The sequence below is a fragment of the Garra rufa genome, chromosome 16, assembly GCF_049309525.1.
Source record: "Garra rufa chromosome 16, GarRuf1.0, whole genome shotgun sequence".
NCBI classification, from domain to species: Eukaryota; Metazoa; Chordata; class Actinopteri; order Cypriniformes; family Cyprinidae; genus Garra; species Garra rufa.
Window position 1 is genome coordinate 2,968,662 of NC_133376.1, and position 24,178 is coordinate 2,992,839.

General features: G+C 39.9%; 1 protein-coding gene across 1 annotated transcript; it reads left to right on the plus strand.

The window, feature by feature from the left end:
• Positions 1–110: 110 nt before the first annotated feature.
• On the plus strand, positions 111–22,951 carry znf711 (zinc finger protein 711). Its single transcript, XM_073820966.1, has 8 exons — positions 111–243; positions 2,337–3,590; positions 5,133–5,618; positions 16,889–17,047; positions 18,507–18,644; positions 18,739–18,876; positions 20,091–20,222; positions 21,774–22,951. Exons 2-8 carry the CDS (start codon positions 3,383–3,385, stop codon positions 22,949–22,951), a joined length of 2,439 nt encoding a protein of 812 aa, XP_073677067.1. The 5' UTR covers positions 111–243; positions 2,337–3,382.
• The last annotated feature ends 1,227 nt before the right edge of the window (positions 22,952–24,178 follow it).

The following is a 24,178-nucleotide window of genomic DNA, read 5'->3' on the forward strand; positions in this document are numbered from 1 at the left end:
CTGCCCCTCCCTCTGCTGTTGTCAACGAACACTCTGATTGGCTGAGGCTTAGAAACGAGTAGTCCGATTGGCCGAGGCGCCGAATCGAGCAGCGTGATTGGCTCAGGCCTGGAAAAGAGCGTTCGAGGATCCTCAATGTACAGGCCGCAGTAGTGCTACCGTTGGAAAATTAACAATAATAAAATACGACAGATTCGAGGGGATCCGAAACTCTTCAACGCTCCGAAGGCAGTCGCGGAGCAGGTAAAGCGTTTTGGATTTGTGCGGCATGTCTATAAAATGGTCGCCGTCGGCCCAGTCGGCCTGCGTGGGCCTGGCTGAGCCTTGTGTTGAGCTCAAGCGCGAGGAAGCGCCCAGTGCGCGCTCCTGCTAGCGGGAACTGCGCAAAACTAGTCCCTACAGCGATCATGCGCCTCGCTTTTGGCGCAAAAACCAGTCATGGACGAAGCAAATGCAGAAAATGCATCTGCGCTTTGCGTTTTTCGCACATTTCGGGTTGTATTGTACTCATTTACGTGTTGACATATTAGTTAGCTAATGCTATTAGCCGTTTAGCATGTAGTGTAATGGCGGAGGGCAAGATGGCGCAGTAACGCGGCTGCATTTGCGCAAGCTTTTAACTGCGTATGAAGTGATTTCTTCGAGTGTATTAAAGTGGATTTTGTCACGTAATATTGCATTTGTATATGTTTTTATTTGTGATAAGTCCATGCAACGACAGTAACTTTGTTTTGATGAAACTATCACAGACCGGTTATGCTCAATTACGAAATCTACTATGGCGAAGTCTGGCCTCATGAATATTAATAAGGACGTTCAACGTTGCGGTGGCACGTCACGGAATTAATATTCATGAGGCACGCCTTTGTCGTAGTAGGGTTCGTAAATTTGTCACTGGTATTCTCTGATGAGTTTACATCATTATAATAATCAAAGCACTGACAGCGATTTCTCACACTTTGTCAAACACTGCAACCCTTTTTTAATTAAATATTACGTTACATTTATTCTTTTCAGGGACTTGATGATCAGGAAGATGTGAGCAGTGAGTCAATCTCAATCAGAAAATGTGAAAGAGTGGGAATTGAGCCCATACATTTTTGCTTATGTATAAAGAATTTGCCAAACAAAATAAAAAAAAGTTAAAAACATATTCTTTAGATTTGTTGGCAGGGTCAGAGTAATAACAAATAATATCTTTTAAGCTAAAAGATTGCGCAAAGACAAGGGGTTTGTTTAAATAAGAGTACAAATCAAACCAAAACTTCTGAACAAAGGTTTTATCTTCGTTCTTTTCAGGGACTCTAAACTTATCAAATAGAAATAAATAAGAGATGGTTCCTTACCAAACAAATAGAAACAAATAGCTTTGTTTTATTTCTCAAGTTGTTACTTATTTCTAATGTAGTATTAACCGTATATAATTATGATCAGCCTTACTGTTATTCATTTACATAATGTTATTAAAAGTGTATTATTATTATTATAATAATGGTAAGAATTCATTGTGACCTGAACTGTCTAAATGATAATCTACATCACACATATGTGACCCTGGAGCACAAAACCAGTCTTAAGTATCACAGTTATATTTGTAGCAATAGCCAAAAATACACTGTATGGGTCAAAATTATCCATTTTTCTTTTATGCCAAAAATCATTAGGATGTTAAGAAAAGATCATGTTCCATAAAGATATTTTGTAAATTTTCTACCTTACATGTGACCCTGGACCACAAAACCAGTCATAAGTGTAAATTTGTCGAAATTGAGATTCTTACGTCGTCTGAAAGCTGAGTAAATAAGCTTTCCATTGGTATATTGTTTGTTAAAATGGGACAATGTTTGTCTGAGATACAACTATTTGAAAACCTGCAATCTGAGGGTGCAAAAATATCTAAATATTGAGAAAATCATCTTAAAAGTTGTCCAAATGAAGTTCTTAGCAATGCATATTACTAATTAAAAATCAAGTTTTGATATATTTATGGTAGAACATTTACAAAATATCTTCATGGAACACGATCTTTACTTAATATGCTAATGATTTTTGGCATAAAAGAAAAATAATTTTGACCCATACAATGTATTTTTGGCTATTGCTACAGATATACCTGTGCTACTCAAGACTGGTTTTGTGCTCCAGGGTCACATATGTGTTTACATTTATAAACTACAGTTTCATTTAGCTGCCTTGCTTGTATGCCTTGATTGTGTTTCAGAAAATTACATTTTTCTTCAGTTTTTTTATTTGGAAACACAAACAAGGATTTATACTTAATCTCACCAAGGTAGTCTCTAATTTATTAATATTTTTTCTGTCTCTGTTTCTTTCAGACACTTTCCTCCCAGATGCCAGGTTCACAGATTTGCTTAATGTTTGTGATGCTTTTACGTGAAGGGAAGTACTGTCAAATGTGAAGGTTTGTTAAAGGGCAAAACAAGCGTTTACTCTCAGAGCCACGTGCCTGTTATTTAATTGGAAGATAATGAAATGTGATGAATTATAATTAATTATTTAATGAGTATTCATGTTAATTCAGTGTGTTGGATTTTCTGTCATTTCAAGTGTTTCGTATTTTATATATGGGCTATTCTACAGAATGGCTGCAAACTGTCCCCACAACCAAAAAAACAAAAATCTTAGATGTTTACAACAGATAATAAGATCCTTTTGTTATCTGTTGAAACCCACAATAATATTTGAAATATCAGTAAGCATTATATAAAATCATCACGACCAAAATATTTGGTGAAGTTCCTGTAGAAAAAAAAAAAAGAAACATAATCCTTTATTTAGGGAAAATAGACAATTTTAGTATTTTTTTGTATTTTAGTATGATTCAGTATGAGAGTTAAAATTGTGTAATGTGATGTGGTCACGACCAAAACAAGGGATGTTTTGTCAAAAATAAAGCATACTGAATTATCAACTAAGATGTTATGATAGCGTTTGCTTCAATGTATATTCAACCTAATAAATCCTTAAATTTGAAATCATTATGATCAACGTTTTGCCTTTTACAAAGAAAAATGGATTAAAAATGCAACAAATCCCATAAATTACACTTGAAACTAATTGTTATTGATTTACCTCTGAAAACTTTTTAATAAAATAGAAAAAAGGAAGATGTAAGCAACATCTTAATAGATCAATATAACTCTTCTTATTGAATTATATAGTGACAAATTTGGGGACAGGACACATAACTGAACTGAAAATACAAATTGAGAATTGCATGTTATTGCTCTTTTGTTGATTTTGATTGCTTCCATTGTCCTCTTTTGTAAGTCGCTTTGGATAAAAGCGTCTGCTAAATGTCTAAATGTAAAGTAACTGCACGATTACTAGAAATGTGTACCTTGGATATTATACAGTTTGCATGCATACACAATTTGTGGAAAACTCTGTAGAATGGCCCATATATCAAACATATATTTTCACCACACAGCAGCCCTTTATTTATTTTCATTCTTGCTCATTTTGTTACAGTTTTGTGGAACAGTCACAGATAATGGATCAAGGTGGAGGGATCCTGGAGCTTCACAAGGAATTAAAAATGCCCCATACAATGATAATGCCAGATTTTGGTAAGGAACCATCTCTCAAATTGTGAGTCAGTCAATTAGTCAATTTTTGGTCTGTTTTAAGTTATTGCATTGAATGATGATTTCTATATGTTGTTTTATATATATATATATATATATATATATATATATATATATATATATATATATACAGGGGTGCACATATGTTTTTAGCCTGGTTCTCATAAGAGTACCTGGAGATTTGGTTTGGTACTACACATAATGTGACCCATTAAATATAAATAACTATAAAATTAATAATAGTGATAATAATATCATTGGACTCTATTTATTTTTTATAGTTTTTTTTTTTTTTTTTATAAAATAATAAACAAAATAATGAACTGTGGTAGTGGTATCGTGTTTTGAAATAAAATGGGAATATTATAGAAAAATACAATTATTTTATAGTAAACTTAAAAATAAAATGATTTACTTTTTTGGTGAATTTTCATCATTTTCAAACTTAAATTAGCAAGCTTTTATTTTGGCGGGTTGCCAGCAACATATCTGAGGAAAAATGCTTTGTTGCATGCAGGCATAAATTAGCAGAAGGCGAACATTCGTTTTGCGCTTGGTGTGAAAGCACCATTCGTCAGCGATTCGCCTCACGTTTTCGCATCGTGCTCAGTGTGGAAAGGCCTTAAAGGAGTAGTTCACTTGAACAAAAATGTACAGATAATGTCCTCACCCCCTTGTCATCCAAGATGTTCATGTCTTTCTTTCTTCAGTCAGAAAGAAATTGTTTTTTGAGGAAAACATTTAAGGATTTCTCTCCATATAGTGGACTTCTATGGTGCCCCGAGTTTGAACTTCCAAAATGCAGTTTAAATGCAGCTTCAAAGGACTCTAAACGATCCCAGCTGATGAAGACCCTTGCCTTATCTAGCAAAACGATTGTTATTTTCTAAAAACATTTACAATTTATATACTTTTTAATCTATACACAGAATACACACAGAGCTAGACAAAACGAGCATTTGAGGTTAAAAAGTATATAAATTGTAATTTTATTTTTTTAGAAAATAACCCATCGTTTTGCTAGATAAGACCCTTCTTTCCTCGGCTGTGATCGTTTAGAGCCATTTGAAGCTGCATTTTTGGAAGTTCAAACTCGGGGGCACCATTATATCAAGAGAAATCCTGAAATGTTTTACTCAAAAAACATAATTTCCTTACGACTGAAGAATTAAAGACAAGAACATCCTGGATGACAAGGGGGTGAGGACATTACCTGTACATTTTTGTTCTGAAAGTGAACTACTCCTTTAAAGCTCTTGTGTCACTCTGCAAGCCTTGGATTAATCTGCTCAGTCCATGTGGACTCATTTTATGACACCTTTATGATGTTTTGGTGACCTTTACTTTCAGAAATCTCTTGGTTTTCATTAAAATGCGAGTAAATGATGACAGAACTTTCAGTTTTTGGGTGAACTATCCCTTTAATGGAAAAATACCCTGATGTTTATCAAGCAGTGCACTGAAAGACTGTGCAAATCCCATGTACGTGCAGACATATTAATTTTGATGCAACCCTTTGTGTAGTTGCAGGGATGGGAGGCATGGCCCACATTGACGGCGAGCACATCGTAGTGTCGGTGCCGGAGGCCGTGATGGTGTCAGATGTGGTGACGGACGAGGGCATCATGTTGGAGACCGCTCTGGAGGCTGAAGTGGTGGAAGGGCCCGACATCTGTCACGAGGACGTCATCACCACTGAGGGAGTCATCATGGCCGAGTCCATCCTGGGGGCCGAGGTGGCCATCCAAGAGGCTCTGGGCGGCACCGCTGACCTGATCGAAGAGACGGTGCCCGATCAGGTGTTTGTGGCCGACCTCATGTCGCCTCACGATCAGAGCCCGCTGGACCACGACCTGGTGTCCGCAGAGGTCATGGTGACGGACACAGAGACGGTCGTCCAGACGCACGACACCATGCCGTCTGACGTCACTATTAAAGCGGACGAGGAGGAGGAAGAGGAGGAGGAGGAGGATGTGAAGAGCACTTCGGAGGACTACCTCATGATTTCCTGTGAGTGTGCAGCAGTGTTCATTTCGTTGATGAATAATTTTCAGCATAATTTTCATCAACAACGTTTTTTCACAGACGAAAACGAAACGAAAACTAGCTTTGAATGACAAAAACTATGACAAAAATCTATTGACATTTTCGCCAATGAATAAAAATGAGACGAAAAGGTTAGGGAGGGACGATTTCAGTAGAGATTCATTCATAACGAATCTGCTGTGTGGTAAAGAGGTTAGATGCGTACATAGGAACTGTATCATAGCCTATTGGCCTATCCTGTGGGATAGATCTTAAACATAAGCTGGCATACATCTGCTGCACGTCTCATAAAACATTCAAGAATGTCAATATCTGAGAGTAAGAGAAGAGCAGACATATGGGTAAATTTGACAACACAAAAGAGACGTTAATTCGGTCCGGTTTTCTGAGCACCTCTCACACAGCACACGAGTAAGTTACTCTTTCACGTCTCATGAACGGAGAAATACACAAAAAATGATGTTGACATTTCTGTTTTGATGAGTATTCATGTAAACAATCAGTTACATCTTAGGTAAACAATTGGGAGACTATCAGACGTGTATCATCAGTACATTGCATTTGTGTGTTCGGTTTTAACCCTTGTGCGACCTTATGGACATTTTTGTCCATTTCAGTTTTGTTTTTTGTTATAAGTGTGCATGTGTTAAAGCCAACTGCATAAATCTTGGCTCAGGTGTGTATTTTTATTGAAATTTTTATATTTCACCCTCATTTCCTTCAAAAAAATCAATTTTACCCTCCGTACAAAAAATACTCACACTCAGGACCTTAAGGACAAAAATGTCCACATTGAAACCCATTAAAACGGCAATTTTTTAACCCAGGGCCATTTGACTATAAAATGATGCAATATTTGCTAATAGGCATTCATTCTATTGGCAAGGCTTCAAATTTTAATTTTTTACCATTTTTTACTAGATTGTGCCATTTTTTTTTTTCAAATTTGGCATATGAAAGAAATACTCGTTTTTTGTGTTTTCTGCTTATGCATATTATAGCCTATTATAGAGTCAATTGGAAAAAAAATGCAGCTATAATTGTGTGGGTATGTTGGTAAGGATGTCCGAGTGTGGTTTGCATGTGTTTACTGAACATTTTATGGGTGTAATTAGTTTGAAAGAAATTACATTGTACTGACAATCAAAAATCCCACTCCATGTATATGAGTCCTACCCTTGGCGGGGTCATAGGGCCATGTGAAAACTATGAATGAGGTCAAAGGAGGTTAATGAGCAGGGGTAGATTTTGTACAAAGTTTGAGTGTTTGCACAGCCCAGACAGGTATTCCCACAGCCAAAACTATACATATTTGGTGCTTGAGGGCTTGGTCAGACGTTACTCAGCAGAGGAAGCTCTGGAGCTAGTGTTGCCCACTGACAGCGAGCATTATGTAAAGAAACCAGTTTTTAAAGCATTACAATTCTGAAAATGAATGAATGCTTGATAATTATGAATAGAAGAGATGCTGATAAAAAAACAGCAGTCAGTGAAAGTAGAAAAAAATATTAATATATAACATTTATATGACAGTTTTTTTACATGGACATTTTTGTCCATTATGGGCCTAAGTGTTAGTTTTTTAAAAAAAATCTGACACTACATAAAAAATATAAATGCCTCAAAATTAATGTTGTTGTTCTTCATTGACACACCCAAGAAGATAATTAGCAAAGAAAAAAAATTCTGCTTATCATTTAGTATATGGAAATTAACTACTATTTTTCATCTTTTCATAAAAAACACCTGTGCCATTATGTAAACAAACCAGCATTTAAAGGGTTAAAATTTTGAAAATTAATGAATGTTTGGTATCCATGGATAGAACAGATGCTGGTTAAAAAATCTACATCAGTGAAAGTGGAAAAAAAATATTAATAAATGATATTTTTATGGCAGTTGTAGTGGACCACGCATTCCAGGGCCCAGTTTATGGCGAGGGCCCCTCCCTGGCCACAATAGTGGACAAAGGTTTGCTACATTTTGATTGGATCTTGGTGGACTAACATAAGCAAACTGTCCAACGCCATCAGATAAGGATGCCAGGACAACTGCCAGACACCTCTTAGAGGGCAAGAAGAGACCTTTGGGACAAAAACCCAGGAAGAACAGAACTTCCTATTGGTCAAGACGCAGTTTCTGCCCTTCACCCACCTTGATACTGTTTCCTAAGGTTTGGCCTGTGGTGGCCATAAAAATTCCTTAGGATCTCCAGACGCAGCACGCAGTGGGGGAAACAAAGAGAGATCACAAAGATCCATCCAAATCCATTCATAACTATGTTTTCAAACCTTGAACTGATGCGAACCATAACACACACATCTTATACTTATTCAGAGAAATAAGTATTCTCACTGACAGCGATGTGTAGTGCAACATCTTACACAAACTCAGCTGTTAATGGACAAATGAATGCATGCATGACAGTTCAATCTTTTCCCATCATGTTTGGACTTAATGTGTTCATTACATGACCAAATGTTTTCTGATTGTGTTTTTGAAAATGAGAAACGCACCAGTAAAACATTATTGCACCTTTTTTCAACTTTGTGTTTGGACTATGCAAATGACTTCCACAAGAGGAAAGAAGGGTGGGCTACCCCATGTCCCCCGCTCTGATGGAACCAACCAATCACAGCATGGAAATGGAGAAGCACCAAATTGCAATCTCCTCCTCATCGGAAAGTTATAATAGGTACCTCTCCAAAAGACACTCCTTGTACTGAGTCTGAGTCCCGTCGGGGAAAGACATAACAGTTACACTAAGTTCTGAGTCTGCGGCCTGTGAAGGAAGAGACACTAACAGAGCAACAAAGTTCTGAGTCTGCGGCCTGTGAAGGAAGGGACACTAACAGAGCAACTAAGTTCTGAGTCTGAGTCCCGTAGGGGAAGGGACACTAACAGAGCAACAAAGTTCTGAGTCTGCGGCCTGTGAAGGAAGGGACACTAACAGAGCAACTAAGTTCTGAGTCTGAGTCCCGTAGGGGAAGGGACACTAACAGAGCAACAAAGTTCTGAGTCTGAGGCCCAGCAGGGTGAGACACTAACAGAGCACTAACAAAGTACTGAGTCTGAGTCCCGTCGGGGAAAGACATAACAGTTACACAAAGTTCTGAGTCTGAGGCCCGGCAGGGTAAGACGTTAACAGATCAAACTTCGTCCTGAGTCTGCAGCCTGTGAAGGAAGAGACACTAACAGAGCACCAAAGTTCTGAGTCTCCAGCACGTCCAGGGGACGGTAACAGATCAAACTTCTTTCTGAGTCTGCGGCCCGTTACTGGGAAGGCAGCAACAGATACCTCCATTCTGAGTCTCCAGCTCCACAAGAGAGAGACACTAACAGACACAACCATTCTGAGCCTACTGTCCAGAGAGACAGAAACAGACGCTCCACGCTTCAAGTCTCCAGCTTTGAGGCAGCAGCAGATACGACCACGTTCTGTCTGTGAAGAAAGAGATATTTTCCACGTTCAGAGTCTTCGTCCAGCGAGGCAACAACAGATGCAGCACGTCCTAAGTCTCCATCCGAGAGAGACAAAGCGGATTGAACAAGTTCTGAGTCTCTAGCCCAGAGAGGCAGAAGACCAACAGACATTTGCAACAAGGTTGAGCTCCAGCAAGCAAACCTTCACTTCAGGTACCTTTGCTTGCGTGTTCCAAGCTAAGGGCCTTCAGCACCTACACCAGGGCCACATCTGCGTGTTCCAGATCTTAGGACCCTTTGGTGCTCCAGGAGAACAGCATCCTCCAGCGCTTCATGCTCAAGGCTGTCGAAACGGATTCCTGCTCCTTTTCCCACTGACTGCTCCCAGCACAACCAGTGGAAGAATTCACCGCTACCGGACTGCTCAATCAACCACAGAGAACGTAAATATCACTTCCAATCCTCTTCCAGAGACCTTGGCATTGTTGTGTACTATCAGTATATGATTTTTCTAATTTACATTAGATATTGTATAGCTGATTGCAGTTGATAACAAATAATAGCTCATTTATTTGTTTGATGCAAAATAAGGTTCTTCACCTTATTTGTTTCAGAGTAGCAACAGTTTATCTTTCCATAAGATAACATAGCTATGACATAGTAACACCCAACTGAATCACATTTTATGCATCTTATGCACTTTATTCCTTTTGCATTTATTGTATTCATTTAATAGTTGATTACTCTTGTCTATCATTTGTTAATAAATTTATTTTATTACACTTGTGTCTTCCTTGTGTTGATAATACAGTGAGAGGTTCTACAAGCTAGATATCCCACCAATCTTTCTTATGTGATGTACTCATTACCACACATTAAGTGACATGTGATCCAAGAATCATTACGTCATCTGTGACGCGAGTACCCATCACTACACTATTTCGCTTTTCTAGTGGGCGAAAGCAGAACTCACTTCATAATTGGCGTCCCTAGGTGGACCAAGTTAAAATGAGATGAGTCTCCTGTAAAATTCACTACATAATTGGCGTCCCTGGGTGGGCTAGCTTAGAATGAAATGATCCTCCTGTTTTATCAACACAAGTCAATACACTAGAAGATAACAATAGAAGTAACTTTAGCAGGAAACTAAGTCTTTCGCTAAGTCAAAACCAATTGCATAGCAATAGTGTTTCCCTCTAAGCCTGATTTATAGTTTCCCTGCTCAACTCTGGTACTATTTATGAATAGGATTGGTTGCAAAGTGTATAGAATAGTGATTCTTATTGCTGCATAGAACTTGCAGATATTTTTGCCCAAGTTGTAATTGTTGATTATAACTAATTGCTACTAGAAATATAGCATAGGGTTCCCACCTTGTAAGTCTAGCATTGTTTCTAGAATTTTTATGTGATCCTGTCAGGTAAGGGTAACGCCCTCTGACGCGTGCTAGAATTCGCACCCCTTGTCTGTGTGTGACATTCGTTGTCCTAATAGCTCAGAGCTACTCACACTTGTGGTGAACTTTAAGAGCTAACTAATACAGGTGGTGTATTTATTTATTATATACATACACACAAGTATTTATATACTAAATAAATATGGCTGACTTGACCACTGAAGCAGTGAACCAGGCCTTAAGGGGCGCTTCACTAATAAAGCTTCTGTCCAGCCTAGCACTAAACTGGCCTATCCAACCAAACCAGGCCATAGACAAATTATCCCTTGCCCATGACCAAGATAAAGATAGGGATTTAAAGTTTCAGGAACTCAAAAACGAGTTGGCTGAGTTGCGTAAGGACAATTTGAAGTTAAGAGCTAAAGTATGCAGATTGTCTTCAGATACTAAGTTCTTACAGTCTTTTACTGATAGTCAGGAAGTAGAGCTGAATAAGCTGAAAACTGACGTGGCCACTCTGCAAACAGAGTTGACCCATTCCCATAAAGACATGTCAGTACAGACAGAGAGATTAAGTGCAGTAAGTACTAATCTGAGTGAGACCAAAGCTGAGTTAAGGTCAGCATTGCTTGAAATTTCTGAGCTGAAAAGGCAACAAGAAATTAGACGCAAGAATTGTGATATGCTCACGCAACAATCTTCTAACTCGAACGTTACTCAAGTCCAGCATAGGGAACAGTTGAGTAGAGTACGAGCTGAAGCTTCAGCTAGAACATCTGTGTTAGCAAACAAAGATGGCATTGCAGAACAGAGATGTGAAGTAATAGGAACAAGGATGAGTGAATTGGAAAAACGCAGGCACCTCCCCCACAAGCAACCTGAACCACAGAAGGTGCATACCCACTCCACCAGTTCAGCTGTGAGGGAACCCCTGGTGAATCTTTCACAGGGACAGTCTTACCAGGAAAATGGTAATTTTACAGCCCCTAACAGCCTCACCATGAGTGCTGATTTCACTCACTCCTATAATGCAGCTTCTAACTCCACCCTAGGTAGAAAAGCTAGCTATTCCTTACCTGAGTCTCCTAGCACACAGCCATCTAGAGACAGCCGCCTGCATATTCTTAGAGAATTAGCACGTGACATAGATGTGTTTAACCCCGAGACTTCTGATAACAACATAGAGTTGTATTTGAAGGATGTTAATGCAGCTTTGACATACTTCCCTGAGGCACGTATGGCTGACAAAGTCTTTCTTCTGAGAAAGACCACCACACGAACCGTCCATGGTTTCATAGATAGACAGAGCCCAGCTATCGCTAACAATTATGACGAATTGTGTAAAGCCCTTCTGTCAGAGTATACTCTGTATCAGAACCCATCTGCCTCTCGTTTCTCAGCTTTCCGAATCAAGCAAGGCCGTCATGAGTCTCCCAGAGAGTACTATGAGCGCTTGAGGAAAATGTATTTTGCTGGTAGAGATGACCCCAGGGCAGAGGAGGATGTCATGTTTAAGAGTTTGTTTGTGAGTAATCTATACCCAACTGTTAGAAAACCACTCATACTTCTGGTAGATGTTGACCGTATGTCTGCAGGAGAACTGAGACAGCTTGCAGTGCGAGCATGGGACAGTGAGAGGGTAGGCACAAACAGGAAAGACAGAGAGCCAGATACATCTGTGCTCGAACCAGGAAATGACTGTAAGGCTCCCCTGCAAATGGAAGTGTCAGAACTTCCCAGGAACAGGTTTGTCCATTCCAGCAATCTCCAGCAGAACAGCCAGAGCCCTAGGTTCTCAGGTTACAGGGGACATAACAATCACAGACATGCCCCCAGAAAGGAGAGCAGGCAGTGGGAGGACAGAGAGCAAAGACAGAAGAAGGGTAGAGATGGCTATGAGAATGGCCACAAACATTGTAGTAATTACAGAAGTAGGAAATCTAGAGGAACTGAGAGTAAGGATGCTGAGAACTTAGCAGAGATCCAGCACCTACTTCGTAAAGCCCTCAAAGACCTCAAGTCAGAGGAGAATACCTCCACTGACAGACACCTGGTCTTCTCAGCATAACCAGGTTGGGGCCCCTCCCCCTCCACCTAACATCAGAGTGTTGACAAGAGACATGGGGAAAGGGGGGTACCCCATAGTTGAACAAGGTCTATCCGTGTCAGCAGACACCCAGTCCTTGTATCACACAAGACATCACCTTCAACCAAAGAAGGGTTCTTTACTTTCCACTTCAGTTTGTTTCTAGTTTAGACTTTTCAGTCAGTGTCTATAACCTACAAGGTTATAATTTTGTATGCCCATGACAATCCCTTTGGATGTCAGGTAAAGGGGGGTCAAGCCCCTATGAGACTACTGATCAACTAGTTTACTTGCCACATGTAAAGTAAAACATTGCAGATCACAGTCAGTGTTGTTCTAATTTGTTGTTGTCAGTTCTAACCAATCTCCCTTATAAGGCATCCTTCCAAAGAGAACTATAGTTGATTGGACCTGTGAGGCAGCCCTCTAGAGGCAGCTGCAGATTTTTGACAGAACACTCAAATTTACAACCTCCACTGCTGGTCAATATACAGCCCCTTGAGCCGCACCATTCACTGGGTAGCCAGGATAATGAATGTCATACAACATGACCACTCTCATTAATTGGTCTGTATATTAATGCAATATATACTTATGATTTGAGTGAGCTTTGCTCCCAATAATTAGACAATATAAACAATCTTGTCATTTGTGGTACCAAGCGAACAAGTTGAGGATTCTCTATTCAGGCATTGCAAGGAACTATGTAAACATTGCAGGTGCACGTAGCTTACAGCTTCAAGAGTGCCATACCAAATTATGTCAATCCAGACATTTAAGGAATTGGTTTCCTGCTAAATCTGCCCAAACAGTTTTGATGTTTACTCTTACCTTGATACTTCTTTAGAGATTTTAAACATAGCCTTTAATTATCTTTAGGACAATTTTTCCTTACACCTATAAGAACCTTCTCCAGAATACTTCTAACCTGTTTAGAAATGATTCTCATGACCCACTTATTTAGTTAATTTAGCTCTATATAGAACATATTGAGCCAAATTGTACTTGAATGCCAATGGTCAGATGGAGGAGGTGGGGTGTGTGTGTTTTGTTCCTGCTGTTCCTTTTAGTGCATCGCCCAGATCAACGACTTCAGGTCCTCGATCAAGCCGATCAGGGGGGGATGTAGTGGACCACGCATTCCAGGGCCCAGTTTATGGCGAGGGCCCCTCCCTGGCCACAATAGTGGACAAAGGTTTGCTACATTTTGATTGGATCTTGGTGGACTAACATAAGCAAACTGTCCAACGCCATCAGATAAGGATGCCAGGACAACTGCCAGACACCTCTTAGAGGGCAAGAAGAGACCTTTGGGACAAAAACCCAGGAAGAACAGAACTTCCTATTGGTCAAGACGCAGTTTCTGCCCTTCACCCACCTTGATACTGTTTCCTAAGGTTTGGCCTGTGGTGGCCATAAAAATTCCTTAGGATCTCCAGACGCAGCACGCAGTGGGGGAAACAAAGAGAGATCACAAAGATCCATCCAAATCCATTCATAACTATGTTTTCAAACCTTGAACTGATGCGAACCATAACACACACATCTTATACTTATTCAGAGAAATAAGTATTCTCACTGACAGCGATGTGTAGTGCAACATCTTACACAAACTCAGCTGTTAATGGACAAATGAATGCATGCATGACAGTTCAATCTTTTCCCATCATGTTTGGACTTAATGTGTTCATTACATGACCAAATGTTTTCTGATTGTGTTTTTGAAAATGAGAAACGCACCAGTAAAACATTATTGCACCTTTTTTCAACTTTGTGTTTGGACTATGCAAATGACTTCCACAAGAGGAAAGAAGGGTGGGCTACCCCATGTCCCCCGCTCTGATGGAACCAACCAATCACAGCATGGAAATGGAGAAGCACCAAATTGCAATCTCCTCCTCATCGGAAAGTTATAATAGGTACCTCTCCAAAAGACACTCCTTGTACTGAGTCTGAGTCCCGTCGGGGAAAGACATAACAGTTACACTAAGTTCTGAGTCTGCGGCCTGTGAAGGAAGGGACACTAACAGAGCAACTAAGTTCTGAGTCTGAGTCCCGTAGGGGAAGGGACACTAACAGAGCAACAAAGTTCTGAGTCTGCGGCCTGTGAAGGAAGGGACACTAACAGAGCAACTAAGTTCTGAGTCTGAGTCCCGTAGGGGAAGGGACACTAACAGAGCAACAAAGTTCTGAGTCTGAGGCCCAGCAGGGTGAGACACTAACAGAGCACTAACAAAGTACTGAGTCTGAGTCCCGTCGGGGAAAGACATAACAGTTACACAAAGTTCTGAGTCTGAGGCCCGGCAGGGTAAGACGTTAACAGATCAAACTTCGTCCTGAGTCTGCAGCCTGTGAAGGAAGAGACACTAACAGAGCACCAAAGTTCTGAGTCTCCAGCACGTCCAGGGGACGGTAACAGATCAAACTTCTTTCTGAGTCTGCGGCCCGTTACTGGGAAGGCAGCAACAGATACCTCCATTCTGAGTCTCCAGCTCCACAAGAGAGAGACACTAACAGACACAACCATTCTGAGCCTACTGTCCAGAGAGACAGAAACAGACGCTCCACGCTTCAAGTCTCCAGCTTTGAGGCAGCAGCAGATACGACCACGTTCTGTCTGTGAAGAAAGAGATATTTTCCACGTTCAGAGTCTTCGTCCAGCGAGGCAACAACAGATGCAGCACGTCCTAAGTCTCCATCCGAGAGAGACAAAGCGGATTGAACAAGTTCTGAGTCTCTAGCCCAGAGAGGCAGAAGACCAACAGACATTTGCAACAAGGTTGAGCTCCAGCAAGCAAACCTTCACTTCAGGTACCTTTGCTTGCGTGTTCCAAGCTAAGGGCCTTCAGCACCTACACCAGGGCCACATCTGCGTGTTCCAGATCTTAGGACCCTTTGGTGCTCCAGGAGAACAGCATCCTCCAGCGCTTCATGCTCAAGGCTGTCGAAACGGATTCCTGCTCCTTTTCCCACTGACTGCTCCCAGCACAACCAGTGGAAGAATTCACCGCTACCGGACTGCTCAATCAACCACAGAGAACGTAAATATCACTTCCAATCCTCTTCCAGAGACCTTGGCATTGTTGTGTACTATCAGTATATGATTTTTCTAATTTACATTAGATATTGTATAGCTGATTGCAGTTGATAACAAATAATAGCTCATTTATTTGTTTGATGCAAAATAAGGTTCTTCACCTTATTTGTTTCAGAGTAGCAACAGTTTATCTTTCCATAAGATAACATAGCTATGACATAGTAACACCCAACTGAATCACATTTTATGCATCTTATGCACTTTATTCCTTTTGCATTTATTGTATTCATTTAATAGTTGATTACTCTTGTCTATCATTTGTTAATAAATTTATTTTATTACACTTGTGTCTTCCTTGTGTTGATAATACAGTGAGAGGTTCTACAAGCTAGATATCCCACCAATCTTTCTTATGTGATGTACTCATTACCACACATTAAGTGACATGTGATCCAAGAATCATTACGTCATCTGTGACGCGAGTACCCATCACTACACTATTTCGCTTTTCTAGTGGGCGAAAGCAGAACTCACTTCATAATTGGCGTCCCTAGGTGGACCAAGTTAAAATGAGATGAGTCTCCTGTAAAATTCACTACACAGTTTTTGGACATGGACATTTGTCCATTTTGCACCTATGTGTAACTTTTTTTTTTGAACGCACAGGGGTTAAAGGGACAGCAGCCTAATTTAGTTGCTATTGTCTGTGGCATTGATCTTAATAAAGCAACAAAAGAAAGAAAGAAATTCACTCACTGCTCTTGACTGAGTCACTTTAGTGGCCCTAATAAAGATTAATCTAAACGTGTGTATCTAAATAAATGTCTGATTGAAAGAATAAAGAATGTGGTTTAAACAAGTTGTTATAACTAATGCATGATTAGCCTATATGTTCTATACCTTCTTGTTTCTTTATGAGAAGTGGTTTCATTTAATTTTAATATAAAAGCAAGTTGCATATCACAGCAGTTAAATCTGTCTATCATGATAAAATGAAACCTACATAATGAGTTTGGTGATTTTAGAGAAATGTTTAATAAATGCATTACACTGTAACTAAACCCGTTAGATTTTAGCTGAATAAATCTACTGTATAAAATCTTATGATATTTAGTCGACTAAAACTAGACTCAAACTAAAAACAATTCAGATGACTAAAATATGACTAAAACTCAGTGGCATTTTAGTCAAAAGACTATGACTAAAACTAAATCCAAATTGACACTGGTGTGCAGTTACATTGATTGATTGATTGGATTCAGAGCAGTGTTTAACGTTTGGCCTGTCTGCAGTGGATGAGGTTGGGGAGAAGCTGGACATTGGAGACGCGCCTTTAAAGATCAGTGCAGATGTGGTTCAGGACGACGACGGCTCCAAAGAGGATGAGTTCAGCTCGGAGGTCATCAAAGTTTACATCTTTAAGGCAGATGGAGATGAAGATGTGGAGATAGGTAAGGAACATTTCTCATCTTTGACTCAAGCTGATTGCATACTGCTGCTCGTGCAATCACTGTTATTGTTGCTTATTCTTCAAGTTAGGGATTTGGAAAAGCACCAACAGAACAGTAACTCAATATTTTTGGTGTGAACACTAAAGTGGGCAAACAAACAGACAAAATAAAATGTATATGTACATTGAGGGAAGACCGTATTAGAGACCGGTCCAAGTAGAGCTGTTGAGTTCCTCATGGTGAGAAATACATAGAAGGATAGGGCCCTATGAAATGTTTTCTTTTTTCTTTTTTCTTTTTTTTTTCCTCCAAATTCCGTTTTAATTCTGTATAAATTATTTTTTTCTTCCATTTTAATTTTTATGCATTTAATTTTTTTCTGTTTTCATTTTTCCACACGGTTTTAATGGTACAATAAATTAATCAAAAAGCATGTCTAATCAATTTAAATATATATATATATATATATATTTTTCAAATTCTGTTTTAATTCTGTAAAAAAAAAAAATTTTTTCCTTTTAAATTTTTTAACAAAAGGCCCTATGAAATATATATTTTTTATTTTTTAACAAAAGCCCTATGAAATATGTTTTAGTTTTTCTCAAAATCACTTTTAGTTTTACCAAATTCTGTGTTTTCTATTAATTTTATGGACACCATTTTAATGGTTTCATACAATTTTAATAATCAAATCTCTAATTAGTTGATTTTATAAATAAAAATGATTGATTTATTTTTAGAAATACTAAACACTAGTCCATATCGCATTTTGATTTAAGCATATTGACTAACTTTTGATTTATTTTTCCAAAATTTGACAAATTCTATGACATTCTGTGTTATACAGTAAATTCAGTTTTTATCTCATGGAAGACATGCACTGCACTTCTAAACAGTCTCTCACTGTCGGTGCTTGTAATGATTGTTGTGTCTTTCTCGGACCGTTTTAAATGCTTCCACACTGTCGACATGTTTGCTACATTAGTGCACCTCTATATGACCACGTCACGTCATTGTTCACTATAATTTGTTCTGCAATTTCGGTTGCCGAACATTTAGTGCATAAAAATATAAAGATAACCATATAATAATAATAACCATATAAAGTAGGTATGTAATAGAAAAAAAAGCAGTTCCCCTATGTGTTCATGCAAGAAACAAACCACAGGAGATTTCCATGTATTACACCATCACCACTGACCAACAGCAGCTAAAAAGTGTTTCCTTGCATTTCCAGCAAGTTGTTTTGAACTTTTTAAACTCTAAATGAACTTTGTTTTGGCCTCAATATCGCATTAATTATATCAGGGCCTTTACATAAAAAGTGTACTTTGTGCTTAAAATGTGAAGTTAGCTTTGATGTGTGAAACTTGCAGTATGTCTTAATTATAGAGTAAGAACATTTTGATTTTGTATTTCATGGCCTCTTGAACATGACTCTGTGTGGATCGTGTCGTAGGCAGCACGGAGGTGGTGGCAGAGAGTGATTTTCCCAACGGGCACGCGACGCTGGAGCCGGCAGGTTCAGGCAGGCTGCCCAGAGAAAAGATGGTCTACATGGCTGTGAAGGACACCAGCCAAGGAGAGGAGGATATCAGTGAGTTCCTCGTCTCTCTTTAAGAAGAGATACATGTGTAGCAGCAAATCAGAAATGTGTGTTATGTCTATGCTGTTGTCTGTCCTGAATGTAGACTGTTCGGAGATGACTGACCAGGTGTATATGGAGGTCATAGTCGGGGAAGAAGAGGCTCCTGCTATCACTGAAGCGCAGCTGGAGGACACACCCGTTAACAAGACCTTCGTTCCTGCCGCCTGGGCGACTGCTTATGGTCCTTCACTTTGCTTATATTGCAGACAGACATAGAAATTGCTTTATATGAATAGTCCACCCAACTCAGTATAGCCAAAGACTATAGAATACCCAAGACATGTCACTCGTGTAGTTTTGAATGGGGAAAAATGCAATGTTCATTATGGCCGCGAAGCCCCGCCTTCTTAGTGAAAGAGCCAATCGTTGATTAGTAAAGTCAGTACGCCACTGCAGCTGCGGTTAGAAGTCCCGGTTGCTATAGAAACAATAGGCGCTCTGAGACGTGCGCTCAGTACTGCGCATGCGCACTGGCTCTTCTAGCCGGAAAAATAAGCGTTTTTTAACGCTATAGGAGCACAAGGAACCATATTTATGAGGCAGTTCTTGTTAGATTTCATTGGTGATTCCAAATAAGAAATTTAATCCTAAATTTGGCAAACAGTTTTGGAGAATTTGATGTTTTCCCATTCAAACAGATAGGAGCTGCACTTGGATGCCCGAGAGGCGTTTCAAAGATGGCCGCCGAGTGACATGACTTGCCCTAAAGGGACTTCGGTATAGCATATACCGTTATAGTCTAGTATGGTACTCTGAGTGTGACTATACTGAGTCTTGTGAAGCCATATAATAGCTCAGATTCAGATTTCTGTCATCTCTTTGACAACATTCAGGGTGAACTTCAAGAAATTATGTAAGTAAATATTTGTATAATTTAACAGCACATGCATGTTCATGGTTCTCTGATGATGCTTAATGGTCACATGACATGCAGGAAAACAAATTCAGTTTTTAGGCTTATTTTGATCTGAATTTTAGAATTTAGAATTTTTTTTTATAATCACAAAAGACACTACTGCTAATTAAAATAGTGGCTTTTGAAGATGTTCACACTTGTTCAGTCCTTTCAAAAACCAACCAAAAAAATCAAACAGATAGATAAAGACTTCTTGCATTGGTATCGTCTTTTCAGCCTTTTGCAATTTTATTTATTTATTGCAGTCCTATATATGTATTTTATTTTTAAATGTTGAAGTCTGAATTATTAGGTTTTGCAAACCCCCAATTGGGAGCCCTGCAATAACAGATGACAGAATTTTCCTTTTGGGCTATCAGTCACTTAAACTCAGACTTAAGATTTATATGAAAGTTTTAATAAAAGCAATATCCTTTGCTTAAAGTGCATTTATAGAGTGCAAATGTCCAAACCCCTTAATAGTCATGGCTTTCCCACAGGAAGCAGTCTAGAAAGTAAGAATGGAGCCGCCACTCCCTACCTGCAGATCACTGACAGCATCAGCACAAACAGAGCACTTAAACAAAAGATCAAGAAGAAGAGGAGAGGGGAGACGCGCCAGTGTCAGACAGGTATGATCTGCTGCTACTGCAAGAAAAGGTAACATGAACTTAAAGGTTTAGTTCAGCCAGAAATGAAAATTCGCCCATTATTTACCCACCCTCAAGCCATCCTAGGTTTATATGACTTCCTTCTTTCGGACGAATCCAATTGGAGTTATATTAAAAATTGTTCTGGCTCCTCCATGCTTTATAATGCAATGAGCGGGTGTTTCTCTTCATCAGTCCAAAACAAGTCCAATAAAGTGCATCAATGCATAATAAAAAAGTGCCTCACACAGCTCCAAGTGGATAAATAAAGGCCCCCTGTAGCGAAGCAATGCATTTTTCTAAGAAAAATATCAATATTTAAAACATAACATAATAACAGTTGTACACGGAAGCAGCTTTGGGTGAGTGATGTAGGAGTGCCGATTGTGAACGTGCAGTAGAGAACAGAACAAAACAAGAGCAAGAATTAGAAGTACAAAAGAGGTTTTCGATGTAAGCCAAGAGGAGACTGATTTTCCTTTGCTAAAGTCATCCACCCGGAACTGTTTGCACCAGCTAGGAGTAAATAATGGGCTAATTTTCATTTTTTGGTGATCTAACCCTTTAAATTGACCACATATGTTCTTGGGATCATCAGTGTATGCTATTCCAAAAAGATAAAAATAAATGAAATTAATGTTTTTCTGAATAAATTTTTGCCGTTGTTTTCAGACTGCCATTGTAGGTAAAGGTAATACTGCAATTTAGGTAAAGGTAATACTGCAATTTAACCCTTTGAAAACCCTTTTGTTTGTTGTTCATCTTTAGCACAGTTCTCCTTTTCATGCATTTTTAAGCATTGCCAGTATAAACTTAAATCAATTTAAACTGTTCAAGCGCAATAAGACACAGTAGATGCATTCATTTGGTTGTAACAACCTTATTTCCCTATATATTATTATCGTATTATTATTATGTGTTCATCTCACACAGAAACAGAAATTGCAGTCAGATTCTTGTGTGTTGTGGGAAATTGTAAATGTTTTATTTTCAAGTGTGGTGTTACGATCCATTTCAGAATTTTAGATTCCGTGTCAGGGCTGCCCAACCCTTTTCCTGGAGATCTACCTTCCTGCAGAGTTCAGCTCGGACCCTGATCAAACACGCCTGAACCAACTAAGTATGATCTGAAGGAGCACTCGATAATCACAGTGTTTGATCAAGGTTATAACTAAATTCTGCAGGAAGATAGATCTCCAGGACCAGGGTTGGGCAGCCCTGTTCTATGTGGTTTAAACATATTAAGTGAAAAATAATTTAATACCTTGATTTCAAACAAATGTTGCAGTTTGCTTCGCTGGGTGTCTGAGCATTAATGTTCATCGATAATAGTACATAATAAGGATGGTTTAAAAGTTCTTTGATGGTGAACTTGACTCCCTCAGTCTGGTCCAAAAGCCTCCTCAAAAGTGAATGTTTAAAAGGAAAGTTGTCCTTCCATTTTTTTCATGCTGGATATCCTGTCTTACGCTGAAATACGCTGCTGAAGTCAAATGTTGTCTGCTTTCAGCATGTTCTCTTTCTTTGTTCCAGCCGTAATCATCGGTCCTGATGGGCAGCCCCTGACCGTCTATCCCTGCCATATCTGCGGCAAGAAGTTCAAATCTCGGGGCTTCTTGAAGCGCCACATGAAGAATCACCCGGACCACATGTTCAAGAAGAAATACCAATGCACCGACTGCGACTTCACCACCAACAAGAAGGTGAGTTTCCACAACCATCTGGAGAGCCACAAGCTGATCATCAAGAACGAAAAGATCCCGGAGTACACCGAGTACACGCGCCGATATCACGAGGCCAGCCCGCTCAGCTCCAACAAGCTCATCCTGCGCGACAAGGAGACCAAGCTGCACAAGTGCAAGTACTGCGAATATGAGACGGCCGAGCAGGGCCTCCTCAACCGCCATCTGCTGGCCGTGCACAGCAAAAACTTTGCGCACGTCTGCGTCGAGTGTGCCAAAGGCTTCCGGCACCCGTCGGAGCTCAAGAAGCACATGCGGACACACACGGGCGAGAAGCCCTACAATTGCCAGCACTGCGACTTCCGCTGTGCAGACCAGTCCAACTTAAAGACTCACATAAAGAGCAAACACGGCACCGACCTGCCCTTCAAGTGCGGACACTGCCCTCAGGCCTTCGCCGACGACAAGGAGCTCCAGAGGCACACCGAGATTTTCCAGGGCCACAAGACTCACCAGTGTCCGCACTGCGAACACAAAAGCACCAATTCCAGCGACCTGAAGCGGCACGTCATCTCGGTGCACACTAAAGACTTCCCGCACAAGTGCGACGTGTGCGAGAAGGGCTTTCACAGACCCTCCGAACTGAAAAAACATGCGGAAACGCACAAGGGGAATAAAATCCACCAGTGCCGGCACTGCGATTTTAAGACGTCGGACCCCTTCACGCTTAGCCGCCACATTCTGTCCGTTCACACCAAGGACTTGCCGTTTAAGTGCAAGCGGTGCAAACGCGGATTTAGGCATCAGAACGAACTCAAGAAGCACATGAAGACGCACAGCGGCCGCAAGGTTTATCAGTGCCAATACTGCGAGTACAACACTACGGACGCTTCGGGTTTCAAGCGGCACGTCATATCCATCCACACTAAAGACTACCCGCACAGGTGTGACTATTGCAAGAAGGGTTTCAGGCGGCCCTCGGAAAAGAACCAACACATAATGCGGCATCACAAAGAAACCCTTCTATAATGCTCTTACTTTCATCCCCAAACAAGCTCCAGCGCTCTGCTCATTTACAGCCTCTTATTTAATGTTCTGCTTACGTGCGAAGAAACGTCAGTCACAGCTGAGATGGGTATAAGTGGCTGACAGTATGGTCTTGGGCTAAATGATCATGTCACACCTTTCAGTCTTCATTCAGGGTCTCAAATACCTATATTTTTATACCCACTTTGCTTAAATGCTGTAAGAAAACCGCATCCTTCATATTAAAGGAATAGTTCACCCAAAAATACAAATTGTCATTATCGCCCTCATGTTGTTTCAAATTATTCACCTTGTAGGCTTCAGAAAGAATGAAAAAGCACCTTAAATGTCTCATTAAAGTAGACTTTGTGTACTTTCTGTGCTCATTTTGAACTTGTCAAGCAAGGAAGAGAGATTTTGTGCTCCATGGAGGGTTTGGAGTAACATGAGGGTGACAGTTTTCTTTTATGGGTGATATATTCCCGGTCAGAGCATCATCTTAGATCTTAGTCAGGATAGACGACATATTGAATTTCTCAAAACAAAGCTCAACGTACAGTCGTTATAATGGCGTGTGCGGTATAAACCAAGATCGCGTGTCATTTCAGAACTGTTTAATGTCAGCTGTACAATCAGTCTACTAAACACTATTTCTTAGCTAATTCAGCGCTGTCCTGACTAAAGTCTATCGGACGGACACGTTCCTGCTTTTCTCTGAAGTCATTAAATCGTTAGATGTATTTTACCAGCTGGTATGTCCAGGTTTTACTGTCCCTTTTACCATTTGACACCCATCATGATGTTAATTTGAGCAGTTCTGGTGTGGTATCTGAAACTGTGCGTTTTTCCCGCGATCCCGGTGTCTTGAGCGTTCCCTAACTTTGTGAATACCACTACAAAACTTAATGTTTGTGTAAAACGAAACGTTAACGACACGGCGAACACGCACATACTGCCAATTCTTTCTGATCTCTTGAGTCTTGCCTTATGTATTTGTTTTGCACTGAATTCAAGTATGAATCGATTGTGAATATTTTTAACAAGTTTCAGTTATGCTATGATAGATGTATACATTAACAAATGCAAATCACAAGCACCTTTTGCTTTTATAATGTCACTTTTGAGTTATTTATTTTTTAGCGGGTGGGTAAACGGACCCATCCTAAAGCAGAAACCATCCTTCATCCCCTTCCCAGCAGTATTTGCGTGTGTAAAAGACCTCAGCGATTC